The 19,724-nt window shown below is 38.1% G+C and overlaps 1 protein-coding gene across 1 annotated transcript in view; it reads right to left on the reverse strand.

Moving 5' to 3' along the window:
* Positions 1 to 19,724, reverse strand: part of SEPTIN10 (septin 10) — a 70,608-nt gene that overhangs the window by 7,326 nt on the left and 43,558 nt on the right. The window contains exons 6-10 of the mRNA XM_032419392.1: positions 18,038 to 18,199; positions 16,182 to 16,278; positions 14,812 to 14,980; positions 6,327 to 6,459; positions 1,401 to 1,588 (exon numbers count right to left, since the gene is read on the reverse strand). Coding sequence (XP_032275283.1) covers positions 1,401 to 1,588; positions 6,327 to 6,459; positions 14,812 to 14,980; positions 16,182 to 16,278; positions 18,038 to 18,199 — 749 coding nt within the window. The remainder of the gene's footprint in view (positions 1 to 1,400; positions 1,589 to 6,326; positions 6,460 to 14,811; positions 14,981 to 16,181; positions 16,279 to 18,037; positions 18,200 to 19,724) is intronic.

Below are 19,724 nucleotides of genomic sequence, written 5' to 3' on the forward strand. Positions count from 1 at the left end.
ATCCAATTTTAGTAACGCTGGATTGAGGTGAAAGGATAAGAACAGGTAAAAGGTCCCTTAGCTTTATAATTCAAAGCATATCTTAAAGCAGTCATAAACTATAGTTTATCATTTGAAATTCAATGATTGAATAAAACATAACTATTAAAAGTCATATTCATTCTTCTGACAAATAATTGCATGTCCACTATATAGCAGGCACTGTTCTAGGCTCTGGGGATGGATGCATCAATGAACAAAACAAGATCCATGCCCATGTAGAACTTATATTGAAAGATCAGATGTGAGAATTCATTCCTTTTCTTTTCCCCACAAACCATTAAATCCACAGGTCAGTTGAACCCACCAAAACTCTGTGGATTTACTTCTCCATAGTTCAAAAATGGAAAGCTGCCATGGGCCAACATTATGTTTTCCTAATTATTTTTAAGTTAAATTATAGTATTCTGAAAATGCTGGGTTTGAAATAAGATGTGATGATAAAATTAAACCAGAAATGTTGCTCTGTGAGGAACAAAAGGAGAGCTAGATGCTGCCAAAACAGAGGTAGCTGGAGTAAACTAAGGCAAAGAGTCACCAAGAAGCACTCAACAGAACAAGTCAGTGATGAATTTCAAGAACAGTCAAATAGGCAAAATGACACGGACATTTTAAGTGGGAGAAATAAAGGACATAAAGTATAGAAAAGGAAAAAAAACTTATTTTCTAAAACTTTGGTAACTTTGATTTTAACACATACCCCAAACCTATAAGCCTTGAGATTATCATCCAAATGCTACTCATGGCCGCCCCATTGTACAGGGGCCCTCTCTACCTTCCTCTGCATCTTTACGTCCACCACTGGTTTCACAAGCTCTGACATCAAAGCACAGGAGTTCGAATCGATAGCCTGGTTCCCTTATTGAAATAAAAATTCTCACAAAATCATCATCAGTAGAATTTGTTAAAAAAATGAACTAAATTTTTCTTATCAAATATTATTTTACTTCTATGATTCCCCAACAAAGTATATAGCTTCCATTTAGACATGAAATTTAACATAACTAACGGTAGGTCAGCAGTTATTAGATGTGTACTAGAAACACAGGCTGGACAATGAAATAAGAGCAGCCATTTTTCCCCTCAGGTAAATGAGCCTTTTTACATTATGATATATTTTGTTCATTCATTCATTTGCTCATTTTGGCAAATATTTACTGAGCACCTAATATGTGCTAGATGCTGGGGAAATAGCAGTGAACAAGAGGGACAGGTCTCTGCTCTCAAGAAGCTGACATTTTAGTTGCCAGAGCCTGATAATAAGGAAACAGACTGTGATAAGCACAAGATCAAAGAGGGCAATGAAACAGAAAGTAATGGGGGAGGGGACCACCAGAGTGGGGGTTTTGGGAAGAGCTTACTTCTTACGGTCCTTGTCCTTCTTCAGGTTGCTGCCCGATGCCATGTAGGACTGGTTCTGGTATATCTCTGAGGTAGCTTTCTTTTTTGAGAAAGCAATTATTTCTTCTTCCAAGAGTCTTCTCTTCTCTTCAAGCTTCATTCTCTCTTCTTGGTGAACTCTTTTAAGGTGTTCAAATTTGGCCTGCAGCTGTGAAATAAAGGTGCAATTCCCATTAATGACACAGTGTGGCAGCACACACACAGGAATGTTCCCGAGCTTAGCAACAATTGCTAACACTAACCTATACAGTAATCTACAAATTTTCCTGATGTCTCAAAAGTTCATGCTTGAAGGAAAAATGTACATATGAAACTGCCTTGGTAACTTTATTTTTTATTTTTTTAAAAGATTTTATTTGTTAGAGGGGCGCCTGGGTGGCTCAGTCGTTAAGCGTCTGCCTTCGGCTCAGGTCATGATCCCAGGGTCCTGGGATCGAGTCCCGCATAGGCTCCCTGCTCTGCAGGAAGCCTCCTTCTCCCTCTCCCACTCCCCCTGCTGTGCTCCTCTCACTGTGTCTCTCTCTGTCAAATAAATAAATAAAATCTTAAAAAAAAAAAAGATTTTATTTATTAGAGAGAGAAAACAAGCAGGGGGAGCAGCAGAGGAAGAGGAAGAAACAGGCTCCCCGCTGAGCAGGGAGCCCGATGCGAGACTCGATCCCAGGACCCTGGGATCATGACCTGACTGAAGGTAGATGCCTAACGACTAAGCCACCCAGGCGCCCAAGTAACTTTAATTTTAAATGAGTTCCCATGCAAAAAAAAATGAACAAAAAAAATAAATAAAAAGCCACAGCCTCATGTAAAAACCTGTTTTTAAAACATTTGACCTTTTCTTAAGAGTTTTTATTTTCTTGCTCTGTATTTTCTCCACAAAGCCTCTTCAAATAAACTTTCTAAAATCCATGTTCAATAAAAGTGAGGGACACAAATCACAAAATCAAGTTATCAAAAAAACACCTTATTTTCCAAATAAAGTTACCAAGTGTAGTGAAACAGTAAAAAGTTACATTGGTAAACCTACCTGGAAAGTGCCAATTATCAATTTAAATCAAGAACCTTAAAAATCTATTACATTTTTCTCCAGCCATTCACCTTGAAATCTAAAGTAAATCAAGAAATCCTAAACTGAGTAAGTGTTATTCATAAAAATACTTACTGTAGTAGAATTTACACCATAATGGGAAAAAATAGCCTGTGTCTAATAAAGTCAAAAATAAATTTATGCAAAGTACACTCAATGCAGTCATTAAAATGAGTTTGTAAAAGGTTATAACATTACAAGGTGAAATTTCCCTAGTTTGGTGTTTATCTGGAAAAAAAAATCTAGGGACATGAGCACATTCCCACATGAATCAGCTGCGTGCCTTACCTGCCAAGAACACAAGTACAGCATCTAGAATCTAGAGCAAAAAAGGCAACTTTTAAAATTCTCTAATCTAGTTAGATTAACTTTAGTATTTTCAGTTCTGGGCAGCATTCATATAAAAAAGTGGGACTTAGGGCGCCTAGGTGGCTCAGGCAGTTAAGCATATGACTTCAGCTCAGGTCATGATCCCGGGGTCCTAGAATCCAGCCCCACATCAGGCTCCCTGCTCAGTGGGGAGTCTGCTTCTCCTTCTGCCCCTCCCCACCTTGCACATGTGCACGAAGGCGCTCCCTCTCTCTCAAATAAATAAAATCTCTCTAAAAGAAAAAAAAGTAGGACTTGGTTTCTAGAAAAGATGGCATATAATAACTGAAGAAATGTTTTGCTAAAAATCAGAGGTTGAGGGGCACCTGGGTTGCTCAGATGGTTAAGCATCTGCCTTCGGCTCAGGTCATGATCCCAGGGTCCTGGGATGGAGCCCCGCATCGGGCTCCCTGCTCAGTAGAGAGTCTGCTTCTCCCTCTCCCTCTGCCTCTCCCCCTGCTTGTGCTCTCTTTCTCTCTCAAATGAATAAATAAAATCTTTTAAAAAAAGAAATCAGAGGTTGAGGGTGGAAACTGAAGAGCTAAACTCCATCCTAATAAAAATTAACTGTTCCAAATATGGAAGAGGTTGTGTTGTACACCAGTAAAGCCTGACTGGAGATGTATTTAAATGGAGAGAGAAAAGAACTGAAACAGATTAAGTAAGACCCTTCTACGCTAAGATTCTTTTATTCCTGAGGATGGCATTTCAGAGAGGCATCAGTTCCTTAGTATTTGCTTATTTAAATAGTTCCTGCTTTTGCAAAAAGCTGTTTGTATGTGTGTGTGCTTAAAGGGTGGGGTAATCTAGTTGTCATTCAAATCAGTGGTATAAACAAGAGAGTCACAACTCTCTGAGTATGTGTGCATTTCCTATAAATGTGGGAGAGGAGCTGAGTAGAGCCTGTAAAGACAGGATACAGGAGTGGATTTATATTATATTAATTAAGACATCTCTGATTACTTAAGTGGAGGCTGCATACTTTATATGCATAGTTACATATCTTGAAAGGTTATAGGGTGCTTCATATATCATTCATGAGGTTGACTAAAAATTGCAGAAATACTATAAAGAGAAAAATGTTTTAAAAGGGGAGGCGGGGGGGCGGGGCGCCTGGGTGGCTCAGATGCTTAAGTGTCTGCCTTCGGCTCAGGTCATGATCTCCAGGTCCTGGGATTGAGCCCCGCGTTAGGCTCCCAGCTCAGGGGGGTGGGAGTCTGCTTCTCTCTCTCCCTCTGCCTCTCCCCACCCCCCCCCCGGCCTTGTGTTCTGTCTCTCTCAAATGAATAAATAAAATCTTTAAAAAAAATAAAAGGGGAGGCAGGGTAGGTGTGACATCACATCACGTGGAGTTCACAACTTTTGATACCAACAGTCTACACCATATACAAGATTCACTCATGGTTCCACTATTCACTACAATAGGGATTTAATTCAAACATATTTTCAAATATTCAGAAGTAGTGTTTACAAAAGATATAGCAGTGTACCATACTGATGATACTGTCTTAAGGGCACTGGTGAGAAGTTATCAACAGCACAGAGGTCTGTTTTTCTGACCTTGACTCTAAAGTATTTAATGATACTGACTTTACAGTATAAAAACTGGTCATGAAGTACCTTGTAATATTAATAAAGGGGCCGGGAATCTACTGACTCTAATGCTATATAATAAAAAATTTAGAACTCTTGTGAGAATTTTGGTTGTTGATGCCTTAGGTTTACATTAACTGCATTTTTTGTGCTTCACAAAAAAGCACTTGAACCATAAAAATAAAAGTCTTCAAAAGATCTGCTGACAAACAGTCTTTCTTTTTTTCTTTTAACCATGTGATTACCCTGAATTTTTAATTTCCTTTTAAACAATACACGTTTAAGCAAAATATTCTTATGTGGGATTTTAAAAATTAAAAACTCAACTAGAAACCACTTCTACGTCTTTTCTCCTCACTGGAGAAACTAAGACTCATGATACATGAGATAAACTCTTAAATAAAGAGTTTTACTCTACTACCATCTTAAAGATGAATCTACTAATGAAAAAAAAAATCAGCATCCTTACTTCCTACTCATCACAACTCTTTCCTCAATATTTATATTTAAAAATAACTCAAAACTAGGGGATTATTCTCCAATACAAGAGACTAAACAAAGAGAATACCCAAATGTGACATGAGACCTACAATTGAATTCCAGTTCAAAAACAAAAGTAAAAAAAAAAATCACCAAAAAAACCAAACCAAACCAAACCAAAACAAAAAAAGCCACACAATAAAAGGCCATCTTGGGACAACTGGGGAAGTATGAATGTCGACTGGAGATCAGGTGAGATTATGGCATTCTTATTAATTTTCTTAGGTGTAAAAAAAAAAAAAATTTTTCTTAGGTATAATACTGGTACAATGGTTATGGAGGAAAATGTGCCTAAGCTTCAGAGATGCATACTGAAGGGCCTCGGGATAAAGTGTCATAATCATAATCATAATGTCTATAATCAGCTTTCAGATGACCAGGGAAAAATATACATCCTCCCCTCAGATGCATACACACGCATTTATAAAATACAGATGACAAATTCCCTTTTGAGCTAATCCTTTTTGACCACCATCTTGAATATGGCCATTTCACTTAAAAGTAGCCATTGTGGTTAGGTCTATAGGAAATAGCTTAACTCGAATAAAAGTAAAATTATTGCCTTAAGAACTAGAAGCAAACAGTACTATGGAAATTAACTGTGATGTTTTATATGTATGCATGTGCACATGTGCACCAAGGCTATCCAAAGGTCATTTGACCACCTGACTCATGTGGAAAGCCTGACTTCAAACTGAAAGAGCTACTTAACTGCTTTCATAGTTACCCATTTCATAGCAAGCATCAATCCCAACAACTCTCAAGAACTCTCAAGAAAGGCTTTATAAAGCCATAGCTAAAACATTTCTGGTTCAAACTTAAGACATTTAAAACACTTCTTAGAGGGCGCCTGGGTGTAAGCATCTGCCTTCAGCTCAGGTCATGATCCCGGGGTCCTGGGATCAAGCCCCACATCGGGCTCCTGGCTCAGCGAGGAGCCTGCTTCTCCCTCTCCCTCTGCCTCTCTCCCTGCTCGTGCTTTCTCTCTCTCTCTCTGTATCTCTGTGTCTCAAATGAATAAATAAAATCTTTAAAAAAAATAAATAAATAAAACACTTCTTAGTAACCTAGTCCAATACACGTACTTGGTGAACCACTTCTAATGGAAGACTATGCAAAAAGGCCAAAATTTTTACTTGAATTCAGACTTTTTAAAGTCCATATGCAAAGACTATGTGTTAAAATAGCTACTTATTGAAGAAGTAGTCTCCAAAAGCATCTCAGCTAAATTCTTGAGATAAATCTCCCCAACAGGACACCTAAAAAACAAATGCAAATCATATCAAACCAGCATACTTGCCTCTCTTTCAGCTTCTTTCAATATGGCTTCTTTCTCCTTTACTCGCTGCACAAACATCTGCTTCATTTCTTCTTCCTTCCTCTGACGTTCACCATAAAATTCATGTCTTTTGGCTTCATAGGTTTCTTGAAGACTAAAAAGTTATTTGTGGTACTCTCATGTTAAAAAATGATGTAGGAAACTTGCAAACACTCAAACTTCTTGGGTTAAGCCTTGTAACTATAACAACATGTACCAATACCTCTTATACAGAGCAGTCCGAAACATGACATTTCCTACAGCATGAGACTTAAAAAGCCACCAGCGCTACAGCTAATAGAGAGTACTAGATTTCTGAAATCTCTGACTTGTCAAGTCCTTTACAAGAAGTATTCTCATTTTACCCCAAATGAATTCCTCTTTCAGTCTTTGTTAATTAGCATCACTGTGTCTGGAAACCTTGAAGTCTTTAAGTCATCCATGACTCTTCCCTTAACCTTATCTCTGTATCTGATCACCAAGGTCTGGGAGTTCAGTCTGTGACCTTGACATCATTTTAATCCAGTCTTCTGATTTCTACAGATACTCTGGTACAGCCCAACTCAATCATAAGTGATTTTCTGCCTTCACTATTACAAATTAATATCCTAACTGATCTCTGGGCTTTTAGTTCTTCTTTCTTTCACTTTCTTAATCTTGCCACTCCTAAGACTTTCCAAAAAACACCACAGATCTCATTATCTTTTTTTCCACTGCATTAGTTATGTTATCTACAGAATAAGATCCCACTTCCTTTAAATAGCACTTAAGAAACTTTACAATCTGGTCTAATTCTACCTTTCCAGATTCATCTCTTACCAAACAAATCCAATCCTCCTAAGGTTCCAGCCATACCAACCAATTCGTTGTTCCTAAAACCACACATTTCATGCTTTAGCTTGTGTAACTTCTGTGCTTCCAACATTACTGCCCACCTGCCAACCCCCATTCTACCCAGCTAATCCTCTACTCCTTGAATTTGAAAGGCCAAATTCAAATGCAACTTTCTCTATAAAGCCTTCTCTGGGAGCGTCTGGGTGGCTCAGTCAGTTAAGTGCCTTTGGCTCAGGTCATGATCCCAGGGTCCTGGGATTGACCCCTGCATCCGGCTCCCTGCTCAGTGGAGAGTAGTCTCCTTCTCCCTCTCCCTCTGCAGTTCCCCCTGCTTGTGCTTGCTCTCTCTCTCTCTCAAATAAACAAATAAAATCTTTAAAAAAAAAAAAAAAAAGCCTTCTCTGGTCTCCCCATTTGGAACTAACTATGCCTTCTAAGCACTCTCATGGCACTCTGTACCTCTTCTTTGGCATTTATATCCTACTTGTCTCTCTAATAGATCATTATCTTTGTAACCCCACTATCCAGCAAAACTCTCTAGACATTTCAGGCTCTTCATAACTGTTCATTTAATGACAGAAATTGCCAGGAAGTAGAGCCAGATTTAACCAAGCAGAGCAAGGATTGTCCTGGAACACTATGCCCAGCTGCCCCTTTTTTTATATATATATTTTTTGTTTTACTTATAGCATTTCAGAGGTATCACAGACCTTCTTATACGTCAGAAACACCAAGCCCTTCCATTTCAGCTCACTATGAGACTATCACAAAGATTTAACAGGGAACACAAATGTACTTTCCAGCTGTGTTGCAGTGAGAAATTTCTACTGCTTACAAAAGTATTTTATATCTAAGTAGATATAAATATGATGAATTAAGGAATTTTACAGTCTTAAATAAGGTCCCACCTCCTTTAAATAGCACTTAAGAAACTTCACAATCTGGCCTAATTCTACCCTTCCAGATTCATCTCTTACCAAACAAACTAATCCTCTTAAGGTTCCAGCCATACCAACCTATTCACTGGTCCCATAACTGGAGAAATAAATCTTATAAATAGAGAATTCTAGAAGTTCAAGGAGAATTAGAGTAAGAAATGTTGCACAACAGCTATTACAGCTGATTGTATGGGGTATGCATAGCAGGTGTTCTGAGGAGGAACAGATCCTAAACATTGTCTGTAAGAGCAAAATGTACAAACTGCCCTAGATAACCACATAAATGCTCAAAATCTCAAGGAAACATTTTACTTTTTACCAGGCTTTTTGCTTTTCTGTGTTTGTTTTGGTCTTATTTTAAAGAAACCTCTATATCTATCAGGCTACTTTCATCATTTTCAGAAACCTCACTACATTTTGCTGATCCTACACTGGATTGATAGTCTTTAATGACAAACTTGATTTAAATAATGTTCTGAATTCATACCAAATGTAAGCTTAAAAAAGTTCCCATTATCTGTTTATATAAGCACTTGAGTTGCTTAAGAGGAAAATAAATCTACCTGGCAAAGAGAAAAGACCTAACATTTGTTGAATAGCTCCTACCAACAAGGTACTTTTCTGGAATCCTTTCTCTACCTAATTCCCATAGCATCCATGAAGAATAAGCACTAATACTCTGTTTTACAGATAAGAAAACTAAAGCTCAGAGAGGAAAAGTAATCAAAGCAACATAGTCGTTAAGTAAAAAGCTAGAATTTGAACCAGGTTAGGTTTTTGTTTTATCAAAAGATTAAAAAGTCATGTACTGCTCCTGCATATTTTCCATCATGTCACATCGTTTTTCAACTTTGACAACCAGAAGTCCATTTTAAGTAAAACCAATTGTAAGTTAAAAAACCCACACTATCTTTCAAAAGGTGGTAAAAAAAAACTCCTAGAAGATCTGTAAGGGAACAATTCACATAGTTAGTGTTGTAAAACTAATGCAACTACTATTTACAATCATGGATTTATTCATTAAACGAAAATGAAAAAGTTTTCTTGCTATGTTAGTATAAAATTCTTGCTTTTTCTAGTATAAAAGTAGCTTGTTGTCACAAATATTCAATGAAACATATTACTATACTTGCAAATATCACTGATTTAAAGCAAAGTTTAGAACCAAAGAGGAAGAAAAAATTTTTCAAATGCTCATATTCATCAAGAAAATCACTGCAGTCCCTTCACTTAGGACTTCTTTGTGTTTCATATACAGTTCTTAAAAGCCTGCTGAACTTTTTCCATTTCTGCTATAGACTAAATGCAGAAAGTTATTTATTTCTTGAGAGTTTCAAAGACACAAATTTTACAACACAAAAAAAATTATGTCAAACTTAAGCAACTCTAAAATACTACAAAAATCTTCCTTTCAAAACTACAGGTCCCTCGACACTTCAAATGGCAGTGATTTTATACTCAAACATTAAAGACGATTAACTGTTGGAATGAGAATGGTTATGTTAATCTAAAATAACTTAGGGATTTAAGAAGGTTTATCAGTTATTTCTGATCTAGCTTAAATAATTAAAGATCAGTTAGTTAAGGCTAGAGGAGAGTATAATGCCATTTACTGGGACCTCATGATAAGCACATGAATAGTGTTGAGAGATTAAGACACTAACTATGACTCAGCATAACTGTTCACAATAAAATGTAAATGGAAAACAAGCTGAAGGTCTGGCAATGTAGAGGACTGGGTAGTAAAGAGAAATAAAAGTCATCCTAACATGTTCATATAACTGTTTTTTTAATTGATAGATATAATATTGAGGGATGGATTTTACATGCCAACCAAACCATAGTGACTACTGTTAGGTACACCCCAAATTAAATGGGAAATATTGCCCAGAAAATAGAATGGAACTTCTTGAAACTATAAAACCTTCCTAAGACATCAAGCTATAATGAACTATAGAAGCTTTACCAAATAATTTATTTACAAACAAGAAAACACCAGGAGAAGAAACATTCTGCCATGCCTGATTCAAGAAATCCAGTAAAAAATGTCTTCTCCCTTAAGGAGAGCAGCCTAGGAAGGGTAGAAGACTCAGGCAGGCAGAGGCCTCCCTGACACTGAGATCTAGTTCCCCAACCTTTCTTGCTTGTTCCCTACCCAATCTGTTACCTGGTGTAGACTGAAGAACCTCCTTTTTCCAATTTTCCATTCTTCATTTGATCAGTGAGCAGGTGCTTCCCGAACTGAAGAAATGCTCAAAAAAATGGATGTTCTAAGCAATCTTTGATTCTGAATGCCCACCATCTACCTATACTTCCCTTTGGTATTGTTAACCTGATTACCTTTTGGAGAGCTACCTCTTCCCCCTGGGGATACAGTCTGGTGGGACAATTAATTAGATTCATGCCCACTCCGGCCAAGACAAGGGTACATGTCCTAAGGTAGGCCTACTGGACTAGACTATAAACTGTCAAGCAGAGAATAAAAAGGCTGGAAATGGTTTCAGTTCATTCACTCCACTCCCAGCATAGAATGAAACTGGTTTCTACCCGTTCTAAGTCTTCTCTTTGAATCTGTAATTCTTAGCTGATGTAGCCTTCCATAGAACTACTGCCCTTTTTGTCTTATTTTCAAAGAGCTGTAAAGGAAGCAACTGCAATGTATTACACTGCTGTACTTCTATAGCAAGAACCTGATCCTTAGCTTCAACACAGCTGACCTCTCCTTTCCTGAAACTCTCTTCACTTGGCTTCCAAGACATGTCACTGCTGGTTTTCCTCCTTCCTCTACCCAAGGCTTCTCAGTCTCTTCTATCTGCTTCTCCAGCTGACAAATATTAGTGACTCAAGTCTGTTTCCAAGGCACCTTTCTTTTCAGATGTATTTCTCTCTCCAGGCAATCTCATCCATATTAAACATTCAGTTAGCCATCTAAATGCTGATGACTCTTTAAGTTCATTCCTTTGGCCCAGCCCTCTCCTCTGAGCTCCAGAAAAATACCCAAAGTGCCTATTCAACATTGTCACTTGTATGTTTCAGAGGAAACTCAAGTCAGCAGGTCCCAAACCAAGCTTATGCTCCATCATGCCCAGCACTGCTGCTCCACAAAAGAGCCAGTCCTTCCAGAGATACCTATTTCGAGGAAAGGTACAACCATCTACCTAGCCAATGAAACCATAATACCAGGAAACTAAAAGTCTTTCTTTTTAGCAGCATCTTCTGGCATTTCCTGCTTCTTTACCTCAGTATATCCAAACAGTCACTAAATTCTTTCAATTTCATCTTCTAGATATGTCCCAAACACACCCAGTTCTATTTTCACCACTTTTGCTTTCATCCAAGCAATACTCTCCTACTGGTCTCTCCTAAGCATCTTTGCACACCATTTTAATACTTTCTTTGCATTACAGCTAAAAGTGATTTTTCAAATGCAAATATGGTATGATAACTCCTTGAATGGTTTTGCCTTTCCCTTGAAACAAAGCCCAAATCCCAACCAGGTCCTCCACAGTTTGACTCCTGCCTACCTGTTTTCTCAATCTTATGCCCCCAACTTGTCTGCTCTCCAGCTGCACTGACCTTCTTACAGAGCTCTGAAGATGTCATTCTCTCTCTGCTTGCAGTCTTTTCATGTCTTGCTCTGAGTTCCCCAAATTATTAGCTCAAAAAGTTAACTGCCTCAAGAAAATCTTCTCTAATTTTCCAGATTAAGTCAGGAAACCCTCCCCCATTATATACCATCTCTCCTTTAGTGCACATTTCACAATTGTGATTAATTGTGCAATTTGATTTTGGCCTCCCCTATAAGAATGTAATCTCCATGACAGCCAGGTCTATAGGATCTTATTCCTATTATATCCCCAGCACTTAGCCCGAGCCTTGCAAATAGGAGACACTTTTTAAAATGTTTATGATTTGGGGGCACCTGGGTGGCTCAAGTCATGATCCCAGGGGCCTGGGATGGAGATCCACATCAGGCTCCCTGCTCAGTGGGGAGCCTGCTTCTCCCTCTCCCTCTGCCATTCCCCCCGTTTGTGCTCTCTGGCTCTATCTCTATCAAGTAAGTAAATAAAATCTTTAAAAAAAAAAAAGTGTTTATGATTTTTCATATTATTCACTGCTGACTTTCAAATTATCATCACAGCCTTAACTTCTCCCTAAGTGCCAGATTCATTTATGTAATAACCTACTGAAACTCTTCACTGGAATATTCATTTATTTAAAAGATTTATTTATTTATTTTAAAGAGAGACAGAGAACACATGTGCGTGCATGAGTGGACAGAGGGGCAGAGGAACAGAATCTTCAAACGGACTCCCCGCTGAGTGTGGAGCCCAATGCAGGGCTTGATCCCACAACCCATGAGATCATGACGTGAGCAGAAACCAAGAGTTGAATGTTTAACCCACTGAGCCACCCAGGCGTCTCTTCACTGTAGTATTTAATAAGCAACTTAAATTTAACATGTCCAAAACCTCTCAATTATCAACCATAACCCCTAAAATCTATCCTTTCCCCAGTCTTGCTCATATCAGTAAATATTACCACCATTCAGCCAAATTCAGGTCATTTTTCAGTGACTGGAGTCATCCTTGATTCTTCTGTCCTTTACATCCCATATCCAAACCATCAATGAGTCCTATGAATTTTACCTTCAAATTAGATGTCTTAAATGTGCTTCTGACCACCTCTACACTACCACTCTACCCCAAGCCTTTATGGTCTCACCAGGACTACTGTAGCAGCACCCTGACTCTATTTTCCACAAAGGGCCAGAGTGTCCTCCCACCTCCACCCCAGAAATTCTGTAAGGTAGAGTTTCTGTTTAATCCCACAGTGCTTACATATCACTGACTAGCAGTGTGTGGAACCAATGGGAGACAAACAGCAAATATCTGCTGAATGACTGAAATTTTAACTTAAATGCAGATTCTTGGGCTCCATCCCTGGAAATTCTGAACCCACATTTCTTAATCTTCCACAGATGCCTGATGACTGACTCACCAGGCAACCTGAATCCCTCTTCTCAGAGTACTTCAAGGCTGTCCCACTTGCTCTCACTCAGGATTCATGTCTTAGTAATGTACACTGAGACCTCTGAATTGACCCTCAAATTTGAAAGAACGAGAAGTAAGCCTCCTCTGGGAAACACTAGCGAAGCCAAATCTTCAATAGAGAAAATAATTTTATCAGATTGGCCTGTAATCAAAAGCATAGCATGCGTGAAATTGGTGAGGAGGGTTAAGTACATATAATTCTTTTTTTTTTTTTTTTAAGATTTTTTTTTTTTTATTTATTTGCGAGAGAGACAATGAGAGACAGAGAGCATGAGAGGGAGGAGGGTCAGAGGGAGAAGCAGACTCCCCGCTGAGCAGGGAGCCCGATGTGGGACTCAATCCCGGGACTCCAGGATCATGACCTGAGCCGAAGGCAGTCGCTTAACCAACTGAGCCACCCAGGCGCCCAAGTACATATAATTCTTAATTTATCATACTACTAGAGCGACAACACTAATTAAATCCATAGATTAAAAAATTTAAAAATTTAACCTCATCTACTATTAAATCTTCCCAAAGGTCATATGCAATGGCAGCACTGATTTAATGTTCTCCTTCTCCGTCTTTTTGTGTTTACTCTACTACAAATACTAACAGTCAGGGAAATGACAGAAATACAAATAATGAAATAGAAAAGAAATCCTTAGTTCCACAACAGAGTTTTAAAGAGTATTTTGCCTAAAGATCTCATGCTTTCCTCCATGCAAAAACTATTCTGGAATGTTACATCAAATCAAATTTGATGTAGTAGGTTAAGGATTAGAGTTTCATGTTTACATACCTTAATAATAAAAAAAGTCAGGAATGTGGCAGTACATAAAATTACCCAGCAAGTTTATAACACTGAATGCTGTAATTACTGAACAAGAAGGTCATCAGGCTCTAAAATTCTTACAAGTACCCTGTAATATTTTAAGAAACAGTCTAATCTCTGATTCCCTACAAGCACTTTCATTCTTCCTTTATAAGACATTTTCCTAAGTTTAACTAATTTCAAACTTTCATCAAGATAAAAACCAAGGTTGTTTTGTTTTTGGTTTAATATGATTCACATTCCAACTTTCTTTTAGAAGAACAGATAAATATACTTTTATCTTTTTCAGAAAAATACAACATAAAACCAAATAATGAGAGTTCTTTCCTTTACTTATTCATTTCAGCATGTATTGAGATAATGGGCTTCTGCCATTATGTTCTTTTTATTCATTTTTTTTATTTTTTAAAGATTTTATTTATTTATTTGACAGAGAGAGGGACAGCGAGAACAGGAACACACGCAGGGGGAGTGGGAGAGGGAGAAGCAGGCCTCCCGCCGAACAGGGAGCCCGATGTGGGACTCAATCCCAGGACCCTGGGATCATGACCTGAGCCGAAGGCAGACGCTTAACGACTGAGCCACCCAGGCGCCCCATTATGTTCTTTCTTAAACTCTTTGAGTCAGATGAGGTATTAGAGACCCTTCAAAAGCAAGAAGGCCTCAAGTGATCTGAGAAGCACAATAATTAATCATAAGCAAATGATTCTACTTCATGGTTTGCCAGATTTCTGAAAACCACATTCTCCAGCATCCTGGATATATAACAAGGTACAATCCTCTCTAACTTCCTCTTTGGTTGGCTTCTCACAGAAATCCCCTGTTACCTGAGTGGCTTATTCTCTGGGCTCACATCTGTAAAGCCCATTTCCTCCAGTTTGCAACGCCTGTAAAGTTCATAATGCCTAGTGTGGGTCTGTTCTCGCAGATCTTCCATGTTTGTACAAATGAGCATTTCCCGGAGCTTTACAAAGTCACAGTGGTTTTCATTTTCCACTAGCCAGAAAAACAAGAAAACAGCAATACCAATTTTTAATTCCTGGCACACGGTATTTGTTGAATGAAAGAATCTATAAAAACACATCCGAAATAACAGTGAAATGATCAGCCTAATACCTATGATTGTTTTATATAAGTACCCAAGGAAGAAACTCTTGCATTATACACACTGAATTATAGGCAATTTAAATGAACAGATTGGGAAATTGCTTTAAATTTAGTAGGCAATCGATAAACAGGAAAGAAATACATTATATTATGTTACCATATGCTCCAGTTATTTCACAAATATTTTGTTGGCAGTTTACAAACCATCCTTAGGACATTTTACAAAGTGCTTAAAAAGAGTCTGTAACATTATTTTACTAAAACTTCAAAGTAGTAATTCTGCATACTCAAGATGCCATCTGTACATGCTGTAATTATCAAATTCTTTTTATACAATGCCACATTTATGATGCTGTGTTTGACACCATTCAAGATTAGTGAATAAATACACTTAGTTCTCCTTACATGGCCCTTCTTCTAGGGTTAGGGTAACCAGAAGACTACAAGTAATTGTGTAACTGTAACCAACAGTTTTAAGTACAATTACTATTTTTGTATTTTTTATATATTAAAAATGTTAAGTTTGTTAATATTTTTATTAACTACAAATCTGTCAATTTAAAAAAGCAGCAGTATTGGGAAACCAGTACTAGTAGGGAATCCATTCCCCAGTAATAAAAGCACAAGTAAGTGAATGAACCAGATAGTACTAATTACTTAATCATTACAATGCTACATAAATCCTAAAATTTTTTAATTGGCTGACTAGTTTGTTTTGGAAACAGCTGGCGATACTTTGGTGATTAGAAATACATGAATGTACAAGATGGTTTATTGTGCCTAGAATTACCTAGTAATTAATTTATATATCATGTCTAAACACTAGTATTTATACGCAAATTCTGTTCTGACTAGTGCTTTCCACTTTCTGAATGTCTTGGCATACCAGGCACAAAATGTGTGTGGTATAATGGAGAAAATGGGGACACTCTGCCCAGCCTCCACATACTTGGCCAAAACAGAACACATTCCACTCTTCTGATAACCAAATCATAACCCAAAATAAGCATCAACTCAGAGAATGCACTGAATGCAACTTTCAGACTGTTAGGTGACAAACATATTCCTAGTCATCATTCATCTCATTTACCTTGTACAACACCCCAAGGGTACTGGCGAGCTTTGACCATCTTATTTCCAACTTTTACCTCATCCATACTTCCTACAACAGCAAATGGCAAATGTCCCTGGAAAGGAACCATGATACCAAATCATATCTCATGCTATTGTGATAAATGACCAACTAAAAAAGTTTTATGAAAATAACAGATTAGAGAAAATTTACTAAATAACAGAGTTATTAAAATCAAATGATCTGCTATGCCTCTGATTTTATTTATTTTAAAATTATTTTATTTTTTTAAGATTTTACTCATTTATTTGTCAGAGAGAGAGAGCACAAGTAGGGGGAGCTGCAGGCTCCCTGTTAAGCAAGGAGCCTGACGCAGGACTCGATCCCGGGATCCTGGGATCATGACCTGAGCTGAAGGCAGATGCTTACCCAACTGAGCCACCCAGGTGCCCCTATACCTCCAATTTTAAAACTTGGTAGTGAATATGTGCCAACTGTTCTATAAAAGTAAATTTCAGGCTCTGTAAAGAAAATTATTCACTGAGAATCCCCCACATGCAAGGTATCATGCTATAAGAATAAAAAAAATTGTAGTATAGAATTTTTGCCCTAAAAGACAAAAATAATGTTGAGGAAATTACACACATACACACACACACACAAAATAAATAACTAAAATATATATCTATATTTAGTGTGTGCACAGATACATGATACTAATACAAAGTAATATTTAAGTCCCAAACTAGTGCTAAAGATAGTAAATGTTACATAAACTTAGAGGAGTAAGGGATCACTGTGAGCAGAAAGATATAACCCAAACCAGAGATGGATCAAGGAGAGTAAGAACTAACTTAGGTAAGGAGAAGATTTTAAACAAATACATAATAGCTAGATGTAGAGAACAGAGAGTAGACTGGTCTGTCTGAAGCTGAGGATTAATATAGGAGAAAAGTCTAATGTAAAAGTTTTAAGTATTATATTTAATATTTAATAATTGACATTTGGTGTCTTAATTGTCCCTTTCTGAAAAATTATTCCAAGTGGGCACAAAAAATAAAATTAGATCTAAAGACAATATAACACATAGGTATTGAGATCACTTCATTTACATTAGTCAGCTTTTTAAATTTAAAGTATCTTAATGAAAAATCAGAAAAGGAAAAGGAGACATGGCAGGAACAGTTACTGAATATCACTGTGTTGGGCAGTGAACAAAGACTATACCCTCACAACAACCCAACTGTACGTATTAACCCAATTTTGTAGGTAAGTTAACAGTCTCAGGGAGGTTAATATCTCCCACAAGAACATACGGTTAAGTCAAAACCAATGACCCTTCAAAATATAACCAGATATTTAAGAAATTTAGTAGCCTAAAGAAACTATCACAAAGAACTTAGCCATCTTTAGTCGTATTAAATGAAAAGTTATGTGAATGTTTAATATGTACGTGTGACACTATAAGGGACACTGAGCTTAAATATCAGATTAGAAAGATATCCTTAAGGACTTTAAGATTCCAAAGCATTCTGAGGGAGAATATAAAGACTTCACATGTTTTTTAAAGACAGGATAAAAGGCATCTTTCTAAGGCAATTAGTAAGTATGGTGCCACAAAAGGAGTATCCCAGCCTCACCAATGTATCATTTTATTTAGGTGAAAGTAGAGGAAAGAAAATATGCTCAAAAATATATTCTCATATATTTTTTCCAACTCTAGAAAATAACACATTTTCCTATACTGAACTTTTTGAAAATTCACCTTGTGTGAAGTCTTTTTAGAAGACACAAGTTAAAGTGTTAGTAGGAATGTCACTTACAAGTTACTCTTTTCACATGTAAACAGAATTAACATTCAACTAGGAGCTTACATTCATTGAAGCATTGATTTTAGCAATAGTTTCATCGTCTGTTGGAAACTGATATATCTGAACACCGTTGCTAACCAATTCACTCATGAGCTTGATCTTAAACTTCTGTAATTCAGCTTTAGAAATTGCATCTGCTTTGGCAATCACTGGTATAATGTTCACCTATTGACAATAAAGAAAAACAAAATCTCATAATTGAGGATTTATTTTTTAACTCTGTAGTTTTTGCATTCAAAACCACTCAGTCTCTGACAAACTTCCTTAACCTAGATCAGGGGATGAATAAACTATGGGCCAGCTCATTGTCTGTTAATATAAATATTTACTAGAACACAGCTACACCCATTCATTTACATATTATCCAGAGCCACTTTCATTCTCCAATAGCTGAGATAAGTAGTTACATCAGAGACCATATGGCCTATAAAGCCTAAAGTATTTACTACCTAGTTCTTCACAGAAAAAGCTTGCCAACTCCTAACCCAGATCATCGCTGGCTGTCACTACCACCATATTCCCCTACACAATCATTCCTACAGATGCTGGCCTTAATAGTAACTGCTTTTAAAAAGCAGAGTTCTCATAAGATTAATCTTACATTTGAATTTAGGGTTAGAAATCTTATATTTTCTTCTCTTTCTCAAAGTCTCTTATAATTTTATCACATAAAATTGAGGTACGAAGCGGGGAGCCGTGATTCGGCGGGCAGATATCGGAGGATAAACGGCACTGGGAGGGTGCCTGGCCATGGGGATCCTACACCGCCGGTGAGTGACAGCCTCGCGCGATGCGGACGGGCACAGACTCGCAGACCGGTAGCAGCGGGGAAAGGACTTTAGGGCAGCCCCTGGGGTGGAAACCCGGAGTGGCGGGGTCGCACCTGCGAACTGCAGCTCCTGGGGCGGAAACCCGGAGTGGTGGGGTCACGCGCCCGCAAACTGGGAGCAGCTGGCGGTTTTGGAAGCACAAAGGGCAGAGACATGCTCCGACCTGGAGGCAGGACTGAGAGTGCTGCGGAGAGGCACACAACCCAGGACGCTGCAGTTTATAGCAGCACGGACAGAAACGGAGACAGTGTGGCCTGGAGAGCTCACTGAAGAACAGACTGCGATCTCTCTGCTCTGAGGCAGAGGGTTGGAAACGGTCTCGTCTGCTCTGACTCACGGAAGAGACACGGAAAGCCGCCAGGGAAAGGTGCCAGAGAACAAAAGCCCCAAAGACTGATTCCCACTGAGCCCATCCCCTGCCACAGGGGCACAGGGCAACTCCGCCCAAACGGGGTTGCCTGAGTAACAGCGCGGCAGGCCCCTCCCCCAGAAGACAGGCTGGGAAAACAAGAGGCCAGCAACCCTAAGGTCCCAAGAAAACAGGTGCATCTTGCTTGGGTTCTGGTCAATAATTTGGACTCTATACATTCCCTCAAACACCCATCAACAGAATGACTAGGAGAAGGAGCCCCCAAAACAGAAAAGACTCAGAGATTATGACTTATGCTGCAGATTTACAAATGGATGCAGACATAACCAAGATGTAGGAGATGGAATTCAGGCTAGCAATTGTGAAGACAATGGCTAGAATGGAGAAATCAATTAATGGCAACATAGAGTCTCTAAGGGCAGAAATAAAAGGTGAATTGGCAGAACTTAAAAATGCTATCAATGAGATCCAATCCAATCTAGATAATCTA

Source organism: Phoca vitulina, unplaced genomic scaffold (genome assembly GCF_004348235.1).
Source record: "Phoca vitulina isolate PV1807 unplaced genomic scaffold, GSC_HSeal_1.0 scaffold22, whole genome shotgun sequence".
Classification (NCBI taxonomy): Eukaryota; Metazoa; Chordata; class Mammalia; order Carnivora; family Phocidae; genus Phoca; species Phoca vitulina.